The sequence below is a fragment of the Triticum aestivum genome, chromosome 6B (genome assembly GCF_018294505.1).
Source record: "Triticum aestivum cultivar Chinese Spring chromosome 6B, IWGSC CS RefSeq v2.1, whole genome shotgun sequence".
Taxonomy (NCBI): Eukaryota; Viridiplantae; Streptophyta; class Magnoliopsida; order Poales; family Poaceae; genus Triticum; species Triticum aestivum.
Genome location: NC_057810.1, coordinates 136,139,239 through 136,158,566, shown reverse-complemented (window position 1 = coordinate 136,158,566; position 19,328 = coordinate 136,139,239). Strand labels below are relative to the sequence as shown.

Here is a 19,328-nt window from a genome sequence, read left to right as displayed (position 1 = left end):
TCCTTTGAAAAATCCTAACTTTCAAAGGGGCTCCAAGCCACAAAAGTTACAACCTCCGTCCCATGATGGAAGATGTTTTTTGACACTAGTGCAGTGTCAAAAAAGGTCTTACATTATGGGACGGAGTAGATCGTAAACAAGCTGAACACTGCAGAGAGTGACAATGAGATCCATACAATAACAAGCAGAGAGTGACAATGCACACAACCGTAATAATAGGTCACAGGAAAACAGCACGTCTCTTACATATTAGTGCTAAACAAAAGTAACATTGCCAACACTCCAGTACTAAATCCAGCCAGCATATTGGTCGCACCGCATCATCTTAAGCATCCTCCGTCTCTACTCGATATCGCCAGATGCGTGGCCCAGGTAAGAGATCCCGAAAGCAAGTGAGATTCACCCCTGCAGATATATTTAGTTAGAAAGCCGATGTGGATGTAAAATCTTTGCTTCTGCGGTTTTAGAATAAGACCCACTAACCGTAATTGATCAGTACAGATGGCACAAAATGACAAGCAAACTAATTCATGATTGGAGAAGTCTCACAGCCAGCTTATAACAGTTTTGGAGTAAAACATATAGAAACTAAGTATTATAAATTTCCAAAGATCTGTATTATGCATAGCACAATAAAAACCAAGAACCAGCAGGAGAACATCGATTCACTAGTAACCGTCCATGTGCAACACACATCCAGTTCGATAGTAATATTATTTCAAAGATTAGCTACATTTACTCCAAGATTGATACAATTAATTAATGCCATTTCGAAATTATGATTAATACAATTAATGTTTCCATATTATGGATGATGTGATGGATACATCATCGGACCAGCATGAGATGTTGGATATATGTGGTTGAATGGCTGATATCATTTTGATTCACCAAACTCATGCTTTTATAAGTAGTAGTAGTAGTAGTAGTAGTAGTAGTAGTAGATAGATAGTAGATAGTATACGGAAATTCGCAGGGGTACGTAAGTGCAGGAGCACTCACCTGCCAAGCCCTCTCGCCCGCTCGATTTGCCTCGCGATTCGCGAAGTAGTTGAATCCCGCACAAGTGCACACTAAAAAAGAAAATCCCTCAAAAAGCTTTAAGTTTCAACGATGAAACTTACGGTTTTTGCATCTAAAAATGCAAAGTTTCAACAAGTTTCAGAAATAATATTTTAAGCAATTTTTTCTGTCAGTTGTAGACACAAAATAATTGATTTTTATCGGTCGCTCGTACTAAGTTTCAACATTCAAAACTTAACATTTTTTTATAAGTCATCAAAATATATTCAAAATGGATCTTATTTCAAAGCGCTGGTCACGAGAAACACGAATATGAAAACATAACTTAATTGGGATTTTTTGTTTAAAAGATATAGAACTTTGAAAATCGGAAGCCAAAATAAAAAGTTGGCACCAGGGCCCTGAGTGCCTCCGCACTTGCGTGCCGCAAATCCTCGTCCGTAGATAGAAGAGTATTAGATATACAGTGGATAGTAGATTCAGAGGAGAAGAGTTTTAATGTACAGATGAACCCTTTAATTAGGACAGTGGGGGCACCACTTCCTCACAAAGTGCATAACATAGATCACTTGCTACCGGTGACACAACTAGGTAGGACCATTGATTGTTGCTTGGCGCTGCCCAGTGCAATCGCTCATCAGAGAGGAAAACCACCTGATCCTCTTCAAGGAATCCATCTATGAAAAGACGCCTATTGTGTTATTTCCATAAATTAAACCATATGTAGCTAACTTTCAACAAGACACACGATGAGAGTATTAACTCCTAAGGCCAGAATTATGAAGTTTTCATCAACAATCTTATCAGCACGATATTGAGCAAGACTCATATACCCAACAAGATTGAGATTGGCTCCAACAAACTAGTTTTTCACCTGTTCGACAACATGGTTACATATAATTTGACAAATTCCTAGAGGTTGTAATCAAGCATGAGATTAGCTTGAATAGGATCAATTGTGGCACTGAGAGCAGCGTCATCAGATCCAGCTTGGTCAAACAGTTGCACAGAGAAACTCAAATGCAAGGACCAAAATGACCTGATTTACTTCAGAGGGCTGGGACGGGAAAATCCAGCCAACCTGAGCGGGTTTTAACTCAACCTGAGTAAATTTGCAAAGCTGATGGGTATTGGTTGTGGGATAAAGATGTGACTGAAAACTTGCATGTGTTACCATATTATTTCACTGCGGATGTATGTTTGTCTAGTTTCTACTCTTGTTCTTCAAAGGTCTTAGCTAAAACTATGCACTCGAAGAGTGTTATCATAGATTGGTCAGATATTCCGTAACCTTTCCTGGTTTGACAAGTTCTAACAATCACATGAACCGTTAACTTTCTACTCCCTCCGTCCCAAAATAAGTGTCTTGAGCTTAGTACAAATTTGTACTAGAGATAGTACAAAGTTGAGACAGTTATTTTGGGACGGAGGGAGTACATTCTAAATTAGGACAGCAAAGGTCCATAATTCATAAGGACGAACAGAATAAGCTTGCCGTTAATCTACAACTTTACAAGAGAAAACCTACAAAAGTATAAGCAATACCATGAAAACAGGCTTACCGCTTTGTAGTTCATAGGGTCGGTTTCGACAATGATGGCGGGAAGCCAAATAATGGGCGAGCACGATTGGGATGATTAAAGATTGTTTCCCTGCAGCTGCAGACCTTCTTAAGTTCTGAAGTCTTGACATCCAGAGAGAAAAAATCGATATCATCAACAGGAAAGACCCCATTGTCACCCCACCGAGCTTCTCGAACACCTCGAAGGAATAAGAATCCCTCAGCTGCACCCACGGTATAATAGAGACATCGGGGAGGCAATGCTATAACATTTTTCAGCTGCCACCCGTTGGAAGGTCCGCCATTGTTTTGCTGACTTGTATGATAAATATAAAACGAGGTAGGCTTGCAATGACCAACAAGAGTAAACATCTCAAGGGCTCCTTTTGTACCATCAACAATGGTAGACATGCACACACTCTGACCAGGCTGGTTTATAAGCTGCACATGGTAGCCGGTGAGAATGTTGACAGTGGAGAACTCCATTGTGCGTGTGTCGAGCACGAGAAGCTTGTCTTTCCAAAGAGAGCTCCAGTAGAAGCAGCCACGCAAATAACTGAAATGGGAAAAGCCTTTCCCAGGGGGCTCATCTGTGCCCAAAGAGTTCCAGCTGGGAGATGCAGCTATACACCATTCAACGGCGACGGAAGAGTAGACAAACGTGACCAGCTTGGTTTCGTAGCGCGCCGTGCAGATCACCTTGAACGAGGTCTCATCCTCAACCTCGTCCTCATCCTCGCCAATGGGAGCAAGCATTGGCTCGAACTCGATAAGGCGCTCTTGCTGGGCGGTCATCTCCTCTGGTATGGGAAAGAGCAGCGTGGATCTCCGTGACCAGGGGTCGCACACCGCCAGGTTTGTAAAGACTGGCTTGATGTCCCACAGGTAGCTGCACTCGAGGAGGACGCGGCCGTCGCGAACGTCGCGGTGGCACCAGGGGCTGAGGCCGGTGAGCCAATCATCATCGGGCTTGGGGACGAAGGAGTAGGTGAAATATGCGCGGTCGGCAAGGGCGCGGGCAAGCGGGGCCGAGGGATGGGGTTCTTGGGCGTGGTGGAAGCCACGTTTCTCAAGGGCGAATCCCACGAGTGGAGGCGGATGGAGAGCGCGGAAGCGGCGGAGGAAGGAGCGCGCCGTGATGATGCGGCGGAAGCGGGGGCTGGCGGTTGAGGCGCGGACGAGCGCGGCCGGGGTGGGTAGGCAAAGGAAGATCTCCTCCAGGATCTCGTCGACGATGTACGGCGCCGGCGGTGCCATGGTGGGCGGCCGATCGACCGCCGCCGGGTGGAGAGGAAGGGGATTAGGTTGGGGGACTCAGCTTGGTGTGTGTTGGGGGGCTGTGCGAGGTGAGCCAGCGGGTTATAATTCCACAATTTCAGGCGGCCCATTTCAAAATGTTCCCGAAGCTTTCGTTCTTTTTTTTAATAATTTGGATTTGCTTACCACATGTGTCATGTTGTATGTTCCGGAAGCTATCTGTGGAAGGGCAACGTCGGTTATCCGATTGGAAACACCTCTCGCACCGTCACGCGTATGGGCATAACGTTGTTTGATCAACGCATCACATTGCGTACATCTTTTCCTTCATAAAAGTTTGGACGCGTTTCGAATAAGGTTCACCTGAGGCCGCTTGGAAACTACAACATCTCTAAGCTAATCTTTGGGTATCGAGAGGGAACATGTCCGTTTATAAAGGAAGTGTGACTACTGTTGCTCCGTTGGCCTCGAAATTTCTCGTGCTCTCAAAGGAGGCTATCGCATGACACGTCCGAAGCCCCCGCATTTTTCGGACCCGAATGCAATATTTGAGACATTTATTGCACTGTTAGGGTTTCAGCACCCTAGAAATTACCGGTCTGCAATTTTTGAGATAATTTTATTATTATAATATCTGTTTCTGCTATAGGATTACATGAAAAAGAGGAATTTAATGATGTTGAGTATTAATCTTTGCTCAGCACTGCTATCTTTTTCGAGTGCTACTCTCGGTAAATGTGCTAACCTAGTGTAACATCACAAAATTCTAAATTTTCAAATGTTATATTAATCAAATAATAATGATTGCTTGTGTGGTTGTTGTTTGAAATTGAGTGGAAATTTAAAAATTTTTGAACGTTAAATGAGAGGGAATAAAAGGACTTTTCCTATTATTCATTCTTGCATTCTGTATCTTTACAATAATTCAAATTAATTTCAACACAAAACCGTGGAGTGAAGATAATATGACTTCTTCCGTTAAAGAAATGAAAAAGGGATTTGAATTCCATTTGAAAATAGTTCACCCTAGAAACTTTACGCAATTCAATGATTTCATGAGAGAAGATAAAAGGACTTCTTCAAACATAAGTGAAAGAGAGTTGGAAGTTTAAAGGGATCATTTTGATAGTTCATTTGGAACACCTTTTAAAAAAAATTCCTTTGGAGTTCTCCCATGTGAGTTTCAAAATCATTTTTATTTATTCAAATAAAATAAAGAGAGAATGAAATATGACTCCTTCAAACATCAGTAAGAATATTGGGAAAATGAATTATGAAACAAACAAATCAAATTTGAAAAAAAAATTGAAATCATTTGCATAGCTATTTCTTGATTTATTGAATATTCGTTTATTTGGGTTTTATTCAAAATATTTTCCCCTAAAAGATATTAAATACGGGCAGGGGTAAAATGACTCCCCCCATGAGAGAAATAGTTGAATTTTTTTGGAGACATTTGATATTTTCAAAAAGTCGTTTTGAATTTATTTTTAGCACTAGATTGCTTCTGCAATTTTTTTACAAATATTTATATATTTTATTTTGAAAAAATAATAATTCACAGGGATCTACATATCCTCTAGTATTCTTGTGCAAAATTTCAATTTTTCCTGAGTTCGATTGCTATTTATTTCCAGCCGTCCCTCCCCCTTTTTTCCCTCCTGGCGGAGCCCATCGCCCTTCCTTCCCTTTATTTTTTGTTTCCTTTCTTCGTCCTTCTTTCTTTATCTGTTCTTTCATTAGGTACACAAACCGGATCTCGTTCTTTGTTGAATTCGGTCTTCAAATCATTCTTTCCTTCTAATAAGATGTCCTATAAATAGCCGAGCCTCCCCTCGACCGATTTCCCCAAAACCCTTCGCCCAAACCCTCTCATATCAACCGCAAGAACGAGTTGGATTTCGCTGTAGTTCATCGAAGTTCACTAGCCGTTCCCGACGCTGGTAAGCCACCCTAGGCATTCTTCTTCTGCCAATCAACTTCGTTCGTCACAACTCACCCATTTGACATCCACTTGTCGCTCCTGGGGTCCGTGCTCTTGACAAACAGTGATTCCAGTCTAGCTGTGTCAAATCGAGTGTGAAGTGTCCTTTTAGGTTCTGACTGGTAGAACAGAGGACTGAAAATCCTTTTTAGTTTCACACATGGGACTCTAAATCCCAATTGCGCTAGCTCTATGGTTCGATTCCACAACAGAACAACCAGGTAAGCCTGTGCCTAGGAAAGAAAAGACTGGGGGATTGAGAGAAGATTTCACACTGGAAAATGAAAAAATCACCACAACAGCCTACCCGAGCTCGTACGTCGACACTGGAGCACGTGAGTTCACCAAAGAAATGAGCACCCCCCGCTCTGCACCGACGTCCCCGAGGACCAACTCCCTCGACGCGCCACCCCCAACCCCCTCCTCGCTGGCCGTCGTTGCTTGCCGGAGCCGCCGCCACGCTGTTGCCATCTTCCCTGCTAGGCCATGCTCCCCACGGTGAGCACGTCCCTCCTCCTCCCTATTCTCTGTACTCCCTTTGTTCTTCTTCGTTTCTTTATGTTGGTTAACCGGCCGGTTCACTGTAGATCTAAACCGATTTGGGATTTAGTCAACTAACTTCAGATTTCTTAAGTGTCGACCATCCACTAGGTACTCCCGAGCAAATACTATTTCAGCCAACCAAAATGTGACACGTTTCCCTGGTCAGACCCCTAGTAAAATCCCGTTCTCACATAAGTTCTGTTTTTAATATAGCCACAACTTTTTCATACTAAATCCAGATTGAGTGATTCCAAAGCCCACATCTCCAAAAGTTTGTCATCCTTCCAGTGGAACAGAAAGTGTATATGTATGAGAGTTTTAAATTTGAATTTGATCAGATTTGATCTAAACACTAAATTTGGCCTAACTTTTATATAAAAAAATATTTTTGAGTAATTATTTTTCCTACTGTTTATATATGTTATATACCTATCCAGTAGATCAATAAAAGTAAAAAATTTAAACCATTTAAAATTGTTTTGGAACAGATATTTCAACTTGATTAGGCCATAATTTTTGTTTTAGAAAGGCTTTTAATTTGATTCTTTTTGCAAATTAAACTTTGAGCAAAATACTTTCTGTTAAACTAACAAGTTTATATTTTTCCTTTCTGTTAAAATTTTATTTCTAGATCAGAGAGCCTTATTTGTTTTTGTTTGATGTTCTTGAGTTTTTCCCTAAGTTCTTCATAGTTTCTTTTAGTTTTCTTTATGTTTCTTTATGCTTTCTTTCGGTTTTGGGGTGATTGTTTATATGTATGCAATTGTTGGGTTACAATAGATTTCTGGGAGTGTGACGAGTAGAATTATAAGGAATTATGAGTGCGATGAACTTCACCAACAAGTACCAGTCAAGTCACTTTGATCATACTTTTACTACCTATTTTTTATTGCATTAGATCCACCCTTAAACTTGCATCAAGTAGGTATATGGAAATTGTGCCCTAGAGTAGTATCATGAGGTAGGAACCCAATACCTTTGTTACCAAGCCCCGAGAACCGATGAATTAGTTATGCTGCTATGCTTCAGTAGACGGGGTTGGCATGAGTGATTTTTACGAAAGTTGTGAGTAATAAATTGGGTTAACCTTAAGGTGGCAACAATTTCAACACACCTATGTGTGGATTGGTTGCGGGCACTTGATTTCTCTCAGGATTTGTCGGGGCACCTAATGTCTATTAGGATTTGCCCAGGGGATCCGGGTGTCTACCTGTGATCACCCTATGAAATGCCATCCAGGCTCAAAGAGAACATGGATCTTTCAAGACTAGAAGCTTACATGTGCAGCCACAAGCCATTATGGGCTCTGTCATAGTTGAGTAAGTTATAGCAAAACTTACTGAGTGGTACTGCCAAAGGAGGGGGTTATAGCCGGGGTGGGTACTGCCCATGGTTAAGGGGACCTCTACGAAAAAACTATGACTTGATCATCCAGATCTTAAACACTAGCCAGTGCAAGGACTATAACAGAGGCGATCGGGTCTTGTGGGGAAAAGTGCGTAAAACTCTGTGTAGAGTGTTAAACTAATCGATTAGCCGTGTCCCCGATTACGGACAATTTGAGCAACTGGAATTTGGATTATCTGGAGATCTCAACACTGTTACCGATTAAATGAATTTGGGTTAATGTTAACTTTGGGATACCCCTACTAATAAAGCAAGGTGCGCTTCGCCAATTTTTTCATCCATTCATCGCCCAAAAGAATTTTTTTCTACTCAAGGTGGTACTAAATTCTTATGCGTTTGTCTGTTACAAAAAAGAATTTTTGTACGTGGGCCGCGCGCTGTGGCCCAGCGAAGCCAGCCCACTTACTTTTCTGTCCACACAGCTGAGAAAATTCTATTTCCACAGTAGGCGACAAATAGTCGGAGTTTCGCATAGGACAACCAATAATTGGCTGGCCAATTTTTTTATTTTTCCGTGTTTTACTTCTATTTTTATTCTCCTTTCCCCTTTCAAGTTTATTTTTCTTTTAGAATTTAATAAATAAAAAAATCTCAAAAAAGTTCAGAATTAAAAAACAAATCCTGGAAAATGTTCATAATTCCATTTTTTTGATATTTTGATAAATATTCGCTTGAAAAAGTTGCCCTTTTTTTAAAAAAATATTGTTTTTCAAAATAGTTCGGAATTTCTAAAAAGAAAGCGGCATTTGTAAAAATGCTCCAAATTTGAAAAATATTCATGTTTTAGTGAAATTTTCAAAACTAAAAATAATACTGTTGTATAAAAGATACACCTTTTCTAAAAATCTTATGAATTTTCAACACATGTTCCCGTTTAAAAAAATGTTGTCATGTTTTTGTAAAAAAATTTGGTGTTTTCATAAAATATTTGTGAATTTTAAAAGATGCTGTCATGTTTTTATAAAAAAAGTTGGTGTTTTCATAAAATATTTGTGAATTTTAAAAGATGTTGTCATGTTTTTATAAAAAAAAAGTTGGTGTTTTCATAAAATATTTGTGAATTTTAGAAGATGTTCCCTTTCATATTTTTGTTCGCGGTTTTTCGAAAGTGAACATAATTTTTAAAAAGCTGTTCAGAATTTTAAAAACTGTTGATGCTTCCTAGAATATTTGGAAATTTCATACCTTAAAATCCCCTTGATTGAAAGGATTGAAAGGAGCAGTAGATTTAAAAACAAATTGTTAATGTTTCCAACAGATTTCAATTCCCGTTCTGCCCAAACATGGTTCTAATGTAAATCTAACTATGCAACTAGCCTATATATCATGATTCCTAACAAAATAAACCATTTCAGAAAAACAATTACAGATCTGTTGCATTACCTCGCGCCGCCAGCAGGACAAGGAAGCTTGCGCCGGCCTCGAGCTGCGCTTCTTCTCTTCGACGCTGCTGCTACACTCCGCCTCACAATCGTCTGGGACAGCTGAGATTGAGGCTGGGATTGGTTTTCGACCGCAAAGCTAATGCTGCCTAGCCAGTTATCAACCTCAACGAAGACAGCATCCCCGCCGCCCAGCACGTCGGGGGGCGCTCCTCCAAGCGATTCGGCGTCGGAGTTTGGATCCGCCGCCGCCATGAACGAAGACAGCTAGGGCTAGGATAGTGAGCTCGGGGGAGAGTGAGGGGGGAGGACGACGAGCGAGCCGGTCGGCCAGGTTAGTCCTGGTCCGACCGGGCCCGACAGACGCGCGCGGCTAACGGGCGGCAGGTGAGCGCCGCTAGCTGTTAGCGCGGCCGCCGTCCTGACTGGTGGGCCAGATCTGTCAAAAAGGCGTTTAAAACGGTTCAATCTGTCATCAACTCGACCTGATAGTTTTTTGTCACGAAATCAGCACTAAACTGAAGTTTTTGGTCAGTTTTCAAGATGTGGTAGTTCTGTGGGATGGTAACGTGAAATGTGATAGTTTTTTGTCAATTACTCGTCATTCCATCTTGCCCTGACCCGGCCTAGACTTGGGCAAATTTAGCCTTCATCCAGAGACGAAGAAGAAGAAAACCCAGAGAGACAGAGAGCATGTATCGCATCCTTGCACAAATGTAACCCTGCGAAGGACATGCATGCATGCGAGCACACCGGGTCTTCTTCATGATCTCGCATGCAACTGCCGTTTTCCTTTAGACGAAGTCACTTGGTGAAACGAGCAGCTGCGCGGCCTATTTATGCACACCGCATCACAAATCTCGGGCGGTGTACGTCCACGGTGGTTCCGGCTCACACCTCTCGCTGCCACTCACATGGCGGTCGCCACCGTGTCTGGCGTGATCTCCGCCCTGCTGGTTCTCGCCGGAGTCGTGGTCACGGCGGAGCCTCCTCCTGCGGCGGGAGGGCCACCTCCGGTGCCGGTGGGGCCGCCCAAGGCGCCTCCGTTGCCGGCCGGGCCGCCTAAGTTCCCGGCGATCCTCGCGTTCGGCGACTCGGTGGCCGACACGGGCAACAACAACCACCTCCGGACGTTCATCCGGGCCAACTTCCCGCCCTACGGCAAGGACTTCCCCGGCCACAAGCACACCGGCCGCTTCTCCAACGGCAAGATCAGCGTCGACCTCCTAGGTATGTACCCACCACCATTACCCACTACTACTTTTGCCATGAAAATGTATTTTTCACGGTATAATTTCCCAAACAGCCAAGGATCAGTTTGTTTTGGAAATGCGTGCGTGCGTGCAGCGTCGGCGCTGGGCGTGAAGGAGCTGCTGCCGCCGTACCTGAAGAAGGGCCTCTCCATGGAGGAGCTCCAGACCGGCGTGAGCTTCGCCTCCGCGGGCAACGGCTTCGACAACGCCACGTGCCGGACCATGTCGGCGCTGACGATGGAGCGGCAGCTGCAGCTGTTCCAGGAGTACAAGGAGAAGGTCGGGGGCAGCATCCCGGACAAGACGCTCTACTTCATCGTCACGGGCACCAACGACATCGTGGAGCACTTCACCTTCGCGGACGGCATCACGGAGCCCGGGTACGCCGAGAACATGGTGAGCCGCGCCATCGCCTACGTGCAGTCGCTGGCGGACCTGGGCGCGAAGCGGATCGCGCTGGTGGGGGCGCCGCCGGTGGGGTGCCTGCCGTCGCAGCGCATGATCGCCGGCGGGCTCCGGAAGCAGTGCGCCACGGACCGCAACCAGCTGGCCCTGCTCTTCAACCACAGGGTGGGGCAGGAGATGGCGAAGCTGCGCGCGAGGCTCCCCGGGGTCACGCTGGTGAACGTCGACATCTACATCATCTTCGCCGACGTGGTCCACCGGCCCGAGGCGTACGGGTTGACCAACACCCACGACGCCTGCTGCGGCTACCTCGGGCTGGCCGCCGCCGTGCTCTGCAACTTCGCCAGCCCGCTCTGCAAGGACCCCTCCAAGTACTTGTTCTGGGACAGCTACCACCCCACCGAGAGGGGCTACCAGATCCTCGTCGACGCCATCGTCGCCAAATACTTCAGATTCATGCACTAGCGACAGCAACTTTCTTTTCTCTCTCTCCTCTCTCTCTCTTTTGGTAGCATAGTATGATTCACTAGCGAGTTTTTTAATAAGGGTAATATACGTCATAGGAGTGCTCTGCCTTTTATTTCATTTTAGAGTAAATTCCACCTTGTACATGCAAATATGTCGACAAGCTAAATAGTTGGTCCTCACTAACTCCAAATTCTTTTACCATACAACCATGTTTGTCAACTCACTATGCTAAAATGCGTGAAAAAAATGCATTTTTAATGCAACTATGCCAACTCACCATGCAACAATTCACGAAAAAGATCCACCTTTAACGTGCATCATGCATGATACTCGTGTTCAATATATATTTTACAACTATACAATAATCAGTAGCTTATAAGTATTTTAGTTTAGAATCTCATATTGTTAATCTAAATTGTTTCATACAACCAAATCTCATTTAGATAATTGCAACCAATTCCCACGGCAACACCCGGGGTATCATCTCTAGTTGTAATTACTCCTTTGTGGCTTCTATTTTCGTTGTTAAGTTCCCACAAAAATTGTATGGGGTGACAAGCATGTACCATAGCACACACAAGTCAAAAACTGCAAGCATAAGAATAAAATAGAAATGACACGTACTAAGCAACAAGATTTCTTTAGATATTCACAAGATTGTTTTTGAGAATTTGAGAAATAATGAACATGTAGGACACACATGGATTTTCTATAAGGTCAAATTTATGTCTGAATTTCTCAAAAATTCATATATCTCAAGCTATTCCTCATGGAAAATCACAGAGTTCCTACAACACTCCAAAGGCAAATGGGGCCCTAGAGCATAGAAGCTATAGATGATAAACTTGTTGAGAAGATTAAATACAATAATAAGTAGTGATTCTCTCAAGTCTCAACACAACATGTCTCTTACTAGTGGTATACACGAGGTCACCGCAGTGGTGAAGCCCATTGTCCCAGCACAACAACAGTATATGCACATATTAATGCTAGACAAAGCCACAGCATGTCTTTGCTTAAATACATTGAACATAACACTATTTCCATCTCCCGCAAAACAAAAAAATAACACTATTTTCAAACAAATATTACTACATCGAGCTGACATTTTCGCAGTACCGTGTTCCATATATCCGCAGCAGACGCATGGCCTAGATAACATACCTCGAAAGCAAAATGGGTTCATTCCTGCAGATATCAATAGTTAGTTAGTTACAACAAAGAAGAAAACCGATGTGGGTGCAATAAAAATAGTTATTTCCGCTGTGCTCTCAGATTAATCCCAGGGCCATCTTATGACATTTTGGGAGCAATATAAAAAATTAGACCAGCTATGCAAAACTGGAAAGTAAAGAGTAAACGGCACATAAGGTGCTCATTCGTGTTTCAGGAGCACCAGGGACATGTAATCCTAGTTCTGAAACATGCTACTATAGATTAATAGAAACACAACATTTCAATGCTAGATAAAAGCTTCAAGGCCCTCAAGCAACATTCTTCTTTCGAGAATCAACATTTCCAGTGAAAGATATGTAAATACTAAGCCCTATAACATGCACTACCATTCCAATAGATAGTCTTGGTTTTTATATAACATCAAAACTGGTAAACCACAATCAAGATTTCACATCTGAGATTTGGCGTGGATAGGCTCAATTGGTGGAATTCAAACTAGCAAAATCAAACACAGCATGGACCAACAGTTGAACAGCAAAAAGTTAAGATCCAAATGATTAAACCAGTCTGGGTCTGGTTACCACCAGAGGACCAGAGGTGCAGTGTACCCAGGAAAACCAAGCCAGTTCCCCTGTTTTTCAAAGGTAATATATTGTGTACAAAAATGCTTTTCAGGTTATGCAAATTTAGTGGGATAAATGCCTTTCCTGGTACGAATTTTTTCGTTACTTGCCCAGTCACTTGACATTGTTGGACACGTCAGAAACAAACCATGACCATCTTCCTTACTTTGACAAATTCTCCCAACAGAAACTGAACCAACCAATAACGTCCTACATGCACAATTAGGACAGCGAAACACCACAAACAAAAACAGAATAAGATTTACCATTTCACAGGAGAGAATCTACAGAAAATAAGCAAGCACTTGGTATGAGAACAAGCTTACAACTTCATATAGTCGGTCTTGACAACGATGGTGGGAAGCCGAAGTATGGGTGGACACGTTCGTGGTTGAAGCATGGCTTTGTCATCCTACAGATTTTCTTAAGCTCTGAAGTCTGGACCTCCACTGAAAAATAATCTATATCCCAAGTATCCACCCATTCAGTTTCATGACAGTCCTGCTGAGATTCTGTAGTGCCTCCGAGAAATAAGAATCCCTCAGCTGCGCCAACGGTGAAATAGTCATATTGGCCAGGCAAGGATATAACATTCTCCAGCCGCCATTCCTTGGGAGATTCGCTGTTATTTTGAGTGGTACAAACAAGACGAAACGATCCATTTGGACTGTGATCACCAACAAGAGACAACAACTCAAGGGATCCTTCTCTACCAACTACAAAGCCAGGCAGACTTCTGGTCTGGCCAGGCCGAGTTCGGTGATGCATACCGTGTTCTGCAAGTGCCTGGCCAGGCAGACGTCTGAGCAGCTCATGGAAGCCACTGTGATCGCTGATAGTGGAAAACTCCATTCTCCGTGTATCCAGAACAAGAAATTTGTCCAGCCAAGGTGACGCCGAGTAGAAGCAGCCACGCACATGGTCGAAACTTGACAAGCCACGGCATCCTCCCGAATCAGAACTGTTCTGCAGCCCATGGGGGCTGTCTGTGCCCAAAGAACTCCAGCTGGGAGAAGCAGGTATACACCATTGCCGAGTAACGGACGAGAAGACGAACGCGACAACCTTGGTTCTGTAGTGCGCCATGCATATCACCCTGAACGACGTCTCATCCTCATCGTCACCGACCGGGGCGAGGACTGGCGCCAATTCAGCAGGGCGTCCTTCCTGGGCGGTTATGTCGTCCTCGGGTACCGGTGGCAGCAGCACGTAGCGCCGCGACAAGGGGTCGCACACGGCGAGGGCGGATTTGAAGGTTCTCCCCGGGACCCTGCAGTCGAGGAGGACGCGGCCGTCGCGGACGTCGCGGGGATGCCAGGGGCTGAGCCACCCCTCCTTGGGCTTGGGCACGAAGGAGTAGGTGAAGTCGGCGGCGTCGAGGAGGGCGCGGGCGAGCCTAGCGGAGGGGTGCGGCGCCTGGGCGGGGTGGAAGCCGCCGCCCCTGTCGTTGATGAGGCCGAGGAGGGGAGGCGGGTGGAGCTTGCGGAAGCGGCGGAGGAAGGGGCGGTCGGTGATGACGCGGCGGAAGGTGGCGCAGGCGGCGGACGCGCACGCGAGCGCCTCCGGGGTGGGCAGGCGGAGGAAGATCTCCTCCAGGATCTCGTCCGCTAGGAGCGAGAGGTGCGTCCCGCGGTCGCTGGTTGGTAGCACCGGCGAGTCCATGGCGGGCGGAGGAATCGGGCGGCAGGTCCCGGCGGAGAGGAAGGGGATCGGTGGTTAGGGTTTGACCAGATTTGGCGGGCCGGCCGGCAGCGCTGAAGAGTGGAGAGGGGGTCGTGTGCTGCTGCGGTGCTGCTCACTTGGAGCGGAGAGGAAGCTGCTGCCCAGAGCACGAGGCCTTAGAGAAGATGCTTACAGAAATAAACCAGTCTTTTTTTTAAGCACCGGTGCTTATTTGTACAGGATATACGCTTAACTAAGCGTCTTTTCGTAAAAATAGGCACCGGTGCTTCAGAAAAACCTGATTTATTTTCTAAGCATCGCTCTAAGCATCTCTCATTGTACAAAGCCTGAGTGAATCCTCTGACATGAAGCAGGGCACGCTAGTGTAAAAGAAGAGAAATAAGCCAACATTGTTATCTACTGTAGCAAGTATTGTGAGTACATAGTTAATGTTTTTTTTTAACAAAGTACATAGTTAATGTTCATATAAATAATTTTTAAATTAATTGTTGCACCATAATTTTGTTTGTATGTAAATTCTGTAAATGTATAAACTAAAATTTTAATTTATAAATTAATTCAAGTCATTTTAGACTTAATCATGTGAAAGTGAAGGGGGACGTTAGGGAACTGTAACTTAGATGATTTCCCTCCTTCATGTTAGAGGATCCACTTCCAGAGCATGAGTTTCCCATGTATAGTCGGGCGCCTCAAACCCGCTCATACGCCCGACCGAAGATCTCCTCCAGGATATCGTCCGCAAGGAGCGAGAGGTGCGTCCGGCGGTCGGCGGTTGGTAGCACCGGCGAGTCCATGACGGGCGGAAGAATCAGACGGAGAGGAAGGGGATCGATGGTTAGGGTTTGACCGGATCTGGCGGGCCAGCCGACAGCACTGGAGACCGGGTGGTGCGCTGCTCACTTGGAGCATGTGTGCTCAGCTGCTCCCCCATCGAGAGCACCAAGTTCGCGTTCGCTGCTAGAGAAATACATCGGTGCTCTCGGGTGCCAGCGCACCCTATATGCAAAAACAATTTAACAGTTTAAAAAAGTTTTAAAAAAATTGAATCTCTTCTGAAATCAAACATGATCAAGTATTATAGTTAGAGAATGACTTTCATTGTATCCTAGATCAAAAATTCGCCAAAGAAACACTATATACAAGTACTATTTATGTTATATATTCGTCATAATTTTGTCATTTTGCCCTAAGGTCAGTAGGAATCATTTCTTGTCCAAACTTTTATACGAGTACTTGATCATATTTGATTACAAAAAAGGGTTTGAATTTTTTGAAATTACTAAACTAGTATATATATATATATACTATCACCCGGTGGTAGTTACCCCACATGTCTCATATACTACCATGTGGTAGTATATATACTATTTTATTATATTAAATATGTTTGTATATTATATCTAAGATATTTCAAAACAAGTTAAATGAAAAAATTGCATGTGAGCTCATAGTTTTTGTTATATTTGTGAAATACGTACATATTTGTATGTAAAAAAGAGCATACTCAAAAAATGATACATAGTACCTAAAAATTTGTATATATACTATCTAATCATTGTTATATACTACATACTACACGTATATACTCTCGGTTTCAACAGATACTACATACAATATACAAAACGCAAGTGGTGGTAACTACCACTGCTTGTAGGAAATATTTGTCATATATATATATATATATATATATATATATATATATATATATATATATATATATATATAAAGGGTGCGTTGGCATCCGGAAGCACCAAATTCGTGTCCCCGACTGCTAGCTCTACTTTTGTGCCACATCATATATATCCAACCTAAAAGCACATTCATATAATAGCGTTGGCTCTATAATTAATGTTTGACCTCACCTTCTCTCAAATGTGTTGGAGCTCGTGCTGCAGTTGTCTACTCGCTTAGTTCTAAAAAGAATGTACTTTCAACTTGGTTGGAAAATCAAATTTTTTATGTTTAACCGTATTTATATAATAATAGACGGACATTTATGCTATCAAATTAGTAGCATTAAATTCATGATAAAATATATTTTTGTTATATATCTATTGGGTTTCACCAACATTGATATATTTTTGCAAACCCTTCAACAAAGTTAGAAGTACACCCTTTCAAAAACGAAGGAAGTACAAGTTTATAGCCCACTCATCTTCTCTCACCTCTCCTTTCCCCTCCACATCATCACAAAACTGTGGTGGCAAGTCTTATGGCCTGCTTACTCGCCCTATACTTGCTCTGAGCGAGTGAAATGGAGAATTTAGTTGTCGTTTCCTGGAGAGCCAAAAATGCTAAACCAACTGTTTACTATGGGCTAATTACAGACCACGTCTCTCACATACTACCCCCTCCCCCTAATTTCAGGTGGCGGGGGAGAGGGCCACTTCCCCAACTGATACCTAACCACAAATTACCACGTCACAGTCAACCCATAAAATCACGTGTGTAGCATTACTCCCCTGGAGCTATGTAAAATGCACCGAGCATGTGTTTGGTTGCAAAACGAAGTGAAACTCTCGGAATGTTATGGTCCCATTTCACTAGCATGGTTGCTCTCGTTCCTATGTTTAGTATGAGTCAATTTTGTTCCTATGTTTGATTAGGGCATCTTCAACGTGAAACCTCAAACCGCCTACATTTATTTGGATCGGATGGTTCAGGCATGTTTTGCCATGCAATGCAGTAACCCATCCATTTATGGACCGGTTGAATGTTCGTTTTTTCGCAAACCGGAGACAAACCAAGTGAACTTTACGGGCGTCTGAACCGCTATCACACGTGTGTCCGACAGCCCGGTCGCATCCGAAAACCCTCTCCCTCACCCGCGCCTTTCCTGTGCAAAGTAAGGTAAGCAAAATAACTAGCAAAAGATGAGCATGGCAGGTAGAAGTCTGCAATTTGACGCTCATAAGATTTTTGAATAAATACGAAAAAAAAACTAGTCCAATACGTATTAGGATTCCAGCCGCTATCACTTTAATGTTTTTCACTGATACTTATTGATATTTCTTAATTTTTTTTGAAAAATGCTACTGATAACGCTGTTAGCCATTTTTGACCGGGCATGTTTCACATGTAACTATACTAGTGGTTGGGGCTTGCCATTGCGGACCGCTTGAGAGAAAGATATGTGCACCTTTCCATCAAGTCAAAATAAATAAATAAAAATATGCTCACATCATATGGACACCACAACCATCTAAGAGCATCTCCAACAGACGCCCTACGACGCCGCGCGCTAAATTTTTTTTACAGCGCCAAAATAGCGTTTAAGCGTGCTGGATAACCGAACATCTCCAGCAGACGCCCAAAAATATACTGCGAAGCTACATCTCCAGCAGACGCCCAAAATAAACCACACGCGCCCGTACCCAGCTTGCCGCCCGTGGCATACTCGCCGCCATGGTCATGGCCACACGCCGCCGCACGTGGCCTGCTCGCCGCCGTGGCCGCGCTCCTTCCCTGCTCGCCCCGCCGTGGCCGTGGCCGTGGCCTGCTCGCCTCGCCGCCGCGGCTGTGGCCGTACCCGCACCCCCACCCCGCCGCCCGTGGTCGTGGCCGCGGCCGCGCCCACCGCCCGTGGCCGCGCCCACCGCCCGTGGCCGCGCCCAGCTGGCAGCCCGTGGCCGTGGCTGCGGCTTGCTCGCCCCGCCGCTCGTGGCCGTGGCAGCGCCCCCGCCCCGCCGCCCGTGGCCGCGCCCAGCTCGCCGCCCGTGGCCGTGGCCGTGGCCGGCTGGCGCGCGCACGCAAGGAGGCCGGCGGCGGGCGCACGCGAGGAGGCTGGAGGCAGGCGCATGCGAGGAGGGCGCACGGGGCACTTTTCAGCGCGCGTGGGAATTTTAGCGCGCTGGAGCTCACGCCCCAAATATGCAGCTTCCAGTCCGGTTTCATCCGGCGCGCTGAAGATTTTTTAGAGCGTGCTCTATTATGCAGCGTCTGTTGGAGTGCTTTTTTTAACTCTGCGCACGCTAAACTTGCGATTTTTTGGGCGTGACGCTGATATTGGGCGTCTGTTGGAGATGCTCTTAGGACAAAGAAAAAGTCTAGAAAATCTTTCATGAAAGTCTCCCTACCATTTAAAAAACTCTAAAAAAACTTTCTTACCGTGACCAACTAGCATGTGCCAGATGGCGAAGCTGGTTGGCCACCATTCTAGTGCCTCTTAATGGGTGAGAGGAAGATATGCACACCTTTCCATCATATCAAAAAAATAAAAAATATTCTTGCATCAGGTGGACATCATAACCATCTTAAAAGGACAAAGAAAAAGCCTAGAATATTTTTTCTCGAAAGTCTCCCTACCATTTAAAAAACTCTAAAAAAACGTTCTCATCGTGACCAACCAGCATGCGCCACACGGCATAGCTGGTTGGCCATCATTCTAGCGCCTCTTAATGGGTTTAATAAAGACTGATATGAACACAATATAAGGGTTGACTGTTAAGTTGGATCAAAGCTGGCCAAACAGCCCGGGATAGCTGGGTTGGCCTGGTAGCGCACCATGCATGGCATGGCACGGGCTAAACAGGTCGCGTCCCGGCATGCGGCATGTCAGGGGGC

At 44.5% G+C, this 19,328-nt stretch overlaps 3 protein-coding genes across 7 annotated transcripts; 1 reads left to right on the top strand and 2 right to left on the bottom strand.

The window, feature by feature from the left end:
• Positions 1–155: 155 nt before the first annotated feature.
• Positions 156–3,941, bottom strand: LOC123136170 (uncharacterized). Of its 3 annotated transcripts, XR_006466622.1 has the most exons (3): positions 2,586–3,941; positions 1,003–1,073; positions 156–405 (listed from the first exon to the last, which is right to left on the bottom strand). XR_006466622.1 is itself a non-coding variant. In XM_044555486.1 (2 exons), the coding sequence occupies exon 1, from the start codon at positions 3,839–3,841 to the stop codon at positions 2,597–2,599; it is 1,245 nt and encodes a 414-aa protein (XP_044411421.1). In that variant the 5' UTR covers positions 3,842–3,939; the 3' UTR covers positions 156–405; positions 2,586–2,596. The 3 variants fall into 3 exon arrangements, 2 of the variants coding, with proteins under 2 accessions (XP_044411421.1, XP_044411423.1); XM_044555486.1 differs by lacking the exon at positions 1,003–1,073 and having other exon boundaries at positions 2,586–3,939; XM_044555488.1 differs by lacking the exons at positions 156–405; positions 1,003–1,073 and adding an exon at positions 1,080–1,700.
• A 6,066-nt stretch (positions 3,942–10,007) lies between these two features.
• On the top strand, positions 10,008–11,400 carry LOC123136169 (GDSL esterase/lipase At1g20120). Its single transcript, XM_044555485.1, has 2 exons — positions 10,008–10,387; positions 10,505–11,400. The coding sequence occupies exons 1-2, from the start codon at positions 10,072–10,074 to the stop codon at positions 11,278–11,280; spliced, it is 1,092 nt and encodes a 363-aa protein (XP_044411420.1). The 5' UTR covers positions 10,008–10,071; the 3' UTR covers positions 11,281–11,400.
• A 740-nt stretch (positions 11,401–12,140) lies between these two features.
• On the bottom strand, positions 12,141–14,903 carry LOC123136167 (uncharacterized). Of its 3 annotated transcripts, XR_006466621.1 has the most exons (3): positions 13,409–14,903; positions 13,167–13,292; positions 12,141–12,471 (listed from the first exon to the last, which is right to left on the bottom strand). XR_006466621.1 is itself a non-coding variant. In XM_044555482.1 (2 exons), exon 1 carries the CDS (start codon positions 14,742–14,744, stop codon positions 13,413–13,415), a length of 1,332 nt encoding a protein of 443 aa, XP_044411417.1. In that variant the 5' UTR covers positions 14,745–14,903; the 3' UTR covers positions 12,141–12,471; positions 13,409–13,412. The 3 variants fall into 3 exon arrangements, 2 of the variants coding, with proteins under 2 accessions (XP_044411417.1, XP_044411419.1); XM_044555482.1 differs by lacking the exon at positions 13,167–13,292; XM_044555484.1 differs by lacking the exon at positions 12,141–12,471 and having other exon boundaries at positions 12,559–13,292.
• Positions 14,904–19,328: the final 4,425 nt, after the last annotated feature.